Source organism: Carettochelys insculpta, chromosome 2 (assembly GCF_033958435.1).
Source record: "Carettochelys insculpta isolate YL-2023 chromosome 2, ASM3395843v1, whole genome shotgun sequence".
NCBI lineage: Eukaryota > Metazoa > Chordata > Testudines > Carettochelyidae > Carettochelys > Carettochelys insculpta.
Window position 1 is genome coordinate 249,281,555 of NC_134138.1, and position 7,255 is coordinate 249,288,809.

Here is a 7,255-nt window from a genome sequence, read left to right on the forward strand (position 1 = left end):
CACGCACAGTCTGTACAGTCTGTTGGCAAAACAAATATCCTTCTGAGGGCAGGAGTTTAGCTGTGGGAGAAAGAAGAACCTTTTAGATTGTCCAGTTTGTGTGTGTTTGTTTGTGTGTGTGTACGCATGTCCATACAGTCTGGACAGTCTGTTGGCAAAACAAATATCCTTCTGAGGGCAGGAGTTTAGCAGTGGGAGAAAGGAGTTACCTCAGCGGGGTGGGGTGAAAAAGTCCAAAGCTGGGTTACCTCAGGGCAGTCCTTCCAGCACTTGTTATGGGCGGAAGGATTTAGACCTTTGACTGTGACTGGTCAAAGAATTCCCCCTCTGCTATTGAGTTCTTGTCTTTTTTCCCCTCATAGGTGGAACTGAGATTCCCCATTCTCTGGCAAAATGAAGGTGCTGGCTCTTCTCTCCCTGGTTGGCTGCCTGATCACAGCAAATGAAGCAAAAATCTTTAGCCGCTGTGAGCTGGCCTATATCCTACATGAAGAAGGGCTGGATGGGTACGAGGGTTACAGCCTCGCCAACTGTAAGATTTAGTTCTCCCTGCTTCTCACGCATGCTTTTCTCCCCAATTCCCCCTCACTCCAAACTCCCTTCACTCTTTCACTCTACCATTCCTGCATTCAGCTGCCTCTTCCCCACCCCTTAACCTGTCTGTCTCTGCATGCTATCTCCTCACTCCCCTCACAGGCTCTGCCTTGCTGTGCTTCAAGTTGACCCTGTTTCTGTGGAAAGCCTCTACTCAGCGTGTTCTCTCCTCGCATTAGGGATCTGCATGGCGTTCTTCGAGAGCGGCTTCAATTCAGCAGCAGAGGATGACAATGCAGATGGCAGCACAGACTATGGCATTTTCCAGATCAACAGCCGTGTCTGGTGCAACAACTACCGGAGCCCCACCGAGAACCTCTGCCACATGCCCTGCACTGGTACTCTCCCCAAACACCCCTCAGGAGCCAAGACAGCAGCTGTGGGATTCCTGTTCATGCTGCTCTTCATTCCTCAGTTAATAATAACCACATAGCTACCACTCCCCACACAGTGGAGAGGTGGTCAGTTACCCTCTAGGGCATTATTCTCCCGTCCTAGGACCCTGGGGAAGGCTCTTTGGGTATTGGGTAGGTCTGAGCCATCAGGAGGTTACCAGGGAAAGATAACAGCCTGGGGCTATATTACCTTTCATGCTGTACCCCTTCCTTAAGTAGTAGTACTCAGGCACAGCCATAGCGATGTGATTTCCCTAGGAGCCACCCCGCTTGGGCAGGTTCAGAGACATCCCAGAGGGGATGGGCGGAATGAGGTGCAGTCCCTTTTGGCAGGGGCCCCAGAAGACATATCCTGGGAGACCAGTTCTCTGCCTTTCTCCTGAGGGAATCAAAGGGTGTCACACACTAGAACTGTTACAACCCAAGAATGGTCCCTCTGACTCTTTTCTCTGTGTGGGTTGACAGTCTGAGTAAGCACAAGTTTAATTCCAGTGAGCTCAGCCCCTCCACTGTCATGTTCACTTTATGGCTCATGTATTCACTCTGCCATGCACCTCTCTCACTCTTCCCTACATTCAATCTGATCATCCTCACAGACTCTCCCCTCTAGCACCCTCCGCCCCTCTTGCTTTCATTGCCTCTCTATCAGTCCCGCAGCCTGGCCTCAGACTCTCTCTCCCCCACTCCAATTCCTTCTGCCACCTACACACAGGGGCATCTTTTCAGGTGCGGGGGGGAGTGGAGCTGACAGCCACCCTGGGCCCCAGAGCAAGGTGGGAGGAGGCCCAGCTCCACATGCCCAGAAGGAGCGAGGCTGAGAGTAGTCAGCCCTCGGGCCCATCGTAAGCTGGCAGAGTGGCAGAGAGGCACAATGCCATTCCAGCCCCTGTGGCACTGGGGCTCTATGTGGCACTTCAAAGGGTCCAGGAGATCCCAGCTGCCCATGAAAGGCTGTCCCAGGGGCAATTTCCCCTCTTGACCTCTGCTGTTGTGTGTGCATGTGTGTAGCTGGGCTCCCCACTTCCTTCCGGGGTGTGTATATGGCTGGGCTCCCCGCTTCCCACTGGTGGGTGAGTGTCTGGGACCTCCCTTTCCCTGTGTGTGGGGGGGGCTGGGCTCCCTCTTTCCTTCTGCGGTTTGTGTGTATGTGTCTGGGCTCCCCCTTCCCTCTGGGGTGCTTTAACAATGCCTTATTAGGAACTGATGGATGCATTATCAGGGTGGCATACATGTGAACAAGCACAGATGACCTCGGTATTGGTACACAAGACAAAGCTCACTCCACTCAAAACTCACTCCACTTAGAGGCAACAGTGTCCCACACCCTAAACCTCTGCCTCCTGAACCCCCCTCCCCACACACACACTCCATCTCCCTGCCCTGAACCCCCACCCCACACCCACGCCCACACTCCTCTCAGCACTTACATTTCTTACAGGCACTGTTTTACTGCAGCAGCCTCCCTCTGGGAGAGGGGTAGCTTGTGGTAGCACACCACCTGTAAGAAGTTTGTTACTTTCACCAATGGTTATGAATAAATACAAAGGATTGGAAGGAGGTTCCAATCCCAGTGTTTCTCTAAGGATTTGAGAATATAAACATCACCTCCACGACATTCACTGAAGGCACTCAGGTTTGAGAGACTTTGCTACCCTCAGAAATGTTAAAAAGTAAACAGGAGCTGAGATTACTTACCAGTTGGAAGAGAAGGATAGTACAGGAGACACACAGCTATAAAATGGCTGGCTTCTTAGGGCAAGGATTTGTTACTGGCACAGTAACCAGCAGCAAAGTTGTTCCAGGAAAAAGTTCTTAGAATTCAAAAGTGCATTCAGTATCTTGCTGAGGAATCTACATTTGTGTGTAACAGTCTGGGTGCTACTGGTAGTCTGACCCAGACCATTGCAAAGGGAAGGGTGTGTCAGACAAGTGCGAAGTGGAACTAAATGGAAGAATAGATGTCCCACCCTGGGGTACTAAGATCCCTCCCTCCCTGTCCCCCCTTAGAAAAAATGGAGATTTGGAAGAAAACAGGAAAGTTGTAAGTGTAATTTAAGCAATGTTTGTGGTGTGACAGCAGGGGAAGGATCCCAGCAGGTGGTCATTCTTCAGCTCTGCTGCTCTTACAGTGAAGTGTTCCTAGATGATAGAGCAAGGACTAGCCAGCCCAAGGGGAGGGAGAGGAGGGAGAAGAGTGAACTAAGTCTTCAGTCAGTGTGACTGCGGGCAGGTGGGGGAGGGGAGCTTCAGAGGAACAGCAGCACCAGAGATGCATAAATAAAGGAAGTGTCCTTCATTCCTCACACTCCTGGGTAGAGGGAAGGCAGGAGCCAAAGTTCTGTAGTGGCAGAGTTTTGAGGGGGGCTGCTACCTCCTTTTATCTCCCCCATGATGCCCCTGCCCCCACAGTCTCTTCAGCTCCTTCCTTCTCCTATCCTGTCCCATCCCATCCCTCTTTCCCTACCCTCCCATCAGCTCTTCCTTCTCTCTTATGCCATTTCTCTTTCCACAACTGAGGGCATGGGAGGTCTAAGCAGATCTCTCCCTACCTGGCTTTGAGCTGGGGCAGCGGGGAGCTGTACTGGGCTTGTCAACGCTTAGGCCCAAGATCAGTGGAGTGCTCTGCCTGCCACTGTTCAGGCACAGTCGAGAGCTTCCCCTCACTCTCCCTGCTCTGAAAACGCAGCAAGAAGGGCCAGGGAGCCCAGTGCAGCACGGCAGCTCTGCAGCTGCGCAAGCAAGCAGCCCCATTCGAATGCCACAGGGGGAGCACTACCCTAGGGCTGGCCAGCCAGGTGCCCAGCTGTACAACCATAGCCCCTGGTACTTGGGTGCACCACTCTGAGGTCTCACAAGGTAACCCCGCATTCACTCTCCCCTCTTCTCCTTGCAGACTTGCTGTCAAATGACATAACAGATGACATCGTCTGTGCCAAAAGAATTGTGCGAGACCCACAAGGAATGGATGCCTGGTGAGGGGCACCCTGGGATATTCTCTTTGGAAATATGGATATGCATTTGTGATTGTGAATATTTGCTCTTTGCTTAATTCTAATGCTAAAGCAATATAGGTGACTTCAGTATGACCACAGAGCTTAGTGAAAGAATAGTGGCTGATAACTGAAATTAGGCAATATGAGTTTGCTTAAGAGAACTCATTTAGAAGAGGCTATAAAGAAAGAAAGAGAGGAAAAACAGTGTGGAAAAAACAAGCAAAAATGAAGCATAAGGGGAGAGTAAAAACTCAGATAGCCACTATGCAGACCTTCACAAGCCTTGCCTTTCTCAGTACAGTTACACAGTAGCTTTGCAGTTGACAGGCTGAGACTGCTACTCGTTATACCAGCCATAATTATTTCACATTCCCTTGTTTTTCCTGCCTTTGCTGTTCTATGCCTGTTGTCTCTTCTGCTTCTCATCTGCGAAGATTGGAAGCTCCTGGGTGATGGACAGTTTAATTAGGACAGACAGTTCCTACCATAATGAAACTCCCACTCCTGATTAAGGAGTATAAACCGTGATAAAGACAGAGTAACAAGAGAGACAGAAAATGGAGGGCAGAGAAAAATTCCAAAGAACATAAAAATCTGAAGTCCTCCCAAGACCCGTAGGACTTTGTGCACAAAATAGATGTGTGAACCCTGATGTCTTAAGATCCAACTTAAGAAGCTATTTACTCTGTTTTCAGATTTTTTTTCCTCTGTAGTTTCAGTTGGACACATTATCCCTCAGCTCTCCCTACAGTAGGGTGTTGCTGTGCGTGTTTCACCACAGAGGCAGTAAGAGCGGGTGAGGTAACTTCTGTATGCCATGTAGATGGTAAATTATTGAGGGATTCTTTGGAATGGAAACTACCACCGCATGGTAGACTAGCTATTCAATGAGCTCATTTCTGCTGCCCTGACACTGAGGAGTATCTTACCCCTTGGCTTTCATTTCAGTAGGACTATTACATCAGTGGGGTATTACTCAATGTAAGGGCAACAGGATCTAGCCTTATGATTGCTTAATGTAGTGTGGTTCCACAGTCTGTGAGATAAAGAGGCAGGGAGCTTCAGAGTCTGTGTGTCTCCAACATCTTGCGAGAAGATCCTCTTCCAGGACTTATTATAACAGATAGCCATCTGTTCTGTACTGCCAGGGATGGTAGGGGAAACAATTTATTAAAATAATAAAAACTCATATTCGCTCTTTGTCTTTTTCTTTCTCAGGGAGGACTGGACAATGCACTGCAAAGGGCGAGACCTGTCTGAGTGGGTGGATGGATGTGACCTGTGAAAAAGTCAGCAGCTACGACTCCTCGAGGCTGTCTATGTTTTCATGACAAGAGAATGTTTCTTTCTTGGCACTTCTGGCAGTTAACACGTACAAACAAAATCCACTCCATAAACCAATTGGGAAAACCAAAACACACTCATTTAAAATATATTTAAAAAAAAAATAAATCCTTTTAATTGAAAAGAAATCAGCACAGCCCTTTAGTTGGACATGCTATTTAGGGCTCAAATCCAGAAGATTTTCCTCAGCTTGGTTCTGTGTAAAACAACAAGTGGAAGGGGGAGTGGCTGACAGACAGGGTTCTGGAGCTGCATTTATAACTGTTTTTAGAGGTTTCCAAAAACTACTGGGTTCTTTGAGTTTTTCAAAGAAGGCAAACCACAGGAGCTTAAAGGTATGAACTTCTGCCCTAGAGAATGTATCATGAGTACCTGTATGCTAAGGGGTGCAAAATGCATGCCATTGGTTCATTGGGGCTGAGGAAAACTTGTAAATATTTGCTAATCAAAGCAAGCTATCATTTATGAAAATCAAAATCCTGGGCAATTCAACATGGTCAGTATTACACACATTCCCACTGAAATGCAGAAAAGTATACTGCCAGTATTAAATCAATGTCTACTGGCTGAAGATAAATAAATGTTCCTATAAGATCAATTTTAGAATTTAGCCACAGTGCAAAGACGGTGGATTCTGCAGTCACCCTGGATTGTCCTCAGCTGATTGCAGGCAAGTGGAGCCCTCTATCTTGCAGTCCAGTGCGTTTGTGTTGCTATCTGGGGTCAGGTGGGGTTTGGAGTCCCACCCCTACTGCCAGGTGCCCATGTTCCAACAAGGCACTCCCCTGTCTCCTGCAAGATAGTTTACAAGGTCTTTCCCTGGCGTTTTTAACCGCTTTGGTTGAGACTCCCTTGTCATAAGATCAAGCTTGCTGATAGCTTGCCTGAGCAATTGAAGGTGTAACCAGGGGTTCAAACTGTACCCCAGATACAGTACCCCACTCTGTTGTTTTAGTTTGCAAAACAGGATAAACCCTGCTGTTTCCTTCTTGTTGTTAATTTTCTCTTTCACAATCCTTCATTATCATCACGTTCAGACTGGAGGCTCATTGTGAACCATAGAATACTTAACTTAAGTGAAAACAGATAGATAGTTTTCTTTCATACACAAAATGTTTATCTATTGTTCACCCTTGCTGGGGCCAGTCCCTAGACAGATCTTAAGAACATAATTTTACATGTCTGTACATAACTCTTTTACATACCATCTATATATACATTTTCCATGTGACACAGGCTTTCACTGGAGACCTCACGTGACAGTTCGATGAACTAGAATGTAAATAGCACGTCCAGGGGATTCCTATAACACTTATACCATATGCCACTTGGCATCAAGAGGTCTCAGAGGCATAACGTTTAAAAAAAAATTAGTTGTCCCCACTTGTAATAATTGTCTATGCTTTGTTATTTCCTGCTTTCTTTTGGCAATGTACAAAAATACCAGAAAGTAGTTTTTGCTAAAAGGAAAATAATCAGAGTAACCATCTTGTTATAAATAGAGTTTGGTCTGAAAAAAATGCCCAGGTTAAAACACATCAAAAACTTGGGCAGTTGTGATATCCCAAGCTAGACTCAATAAGCAGCACAGGAGTGACACTGAAATAATGATAATCTTTTCCACAAAAAGTCCCTCTCACATCATGACTCCAGAACTCAGCCCACATGAATTGGTATATGCGATATCTATATCATATAATGCATACAAACTATGAGGAAACATTTTCAGCTCAGGATTCCCCCCATCATAGTGCTACAGATAGTGGGATGGATTCAGTACCTAAATTCTCTTCGGTGATTCAGACTACACATCTGTTACATATTCTATGAATTTCTACAGACATAGGAGCCTGTCAAATGTCTGGAGCAGACATAGAAATGTGATGGGAATTCTGTGAATTTCTTGATGTTATCAACTACAGTTGTGTC

At 46.9% G+C, this 7,255-nt stretch overlaps 1 protein-coding gene across 1 annotated transcript; it reads left to right on the forward strand.

The window, feature by feature from the left end:
* The first annotated feature begins 393 nt into the window (after positions 1 to 393).
* Positions 394 to 5,267, forward strand: LOC142008923 (sperm acrosome membrane-associated protein 3-like). The gene is made up of 4 exons (XM_074986290.1): positions 394 to 532; positions 774 to 932; positions 3,883 to 3,961; positions 5,201 to 5,267. The coding sequence occupies exons 1-4, from the start codon at positions 394 to 396 to the stop codon at positions 5,265 to 5,267; spliced, it is 444 nt and encodes a 147-aa protein (XP_074842391.1).
* The last annotated feature ends 1,988 nt before the right edge of the window (positions 5,268 to 7,255 follow it).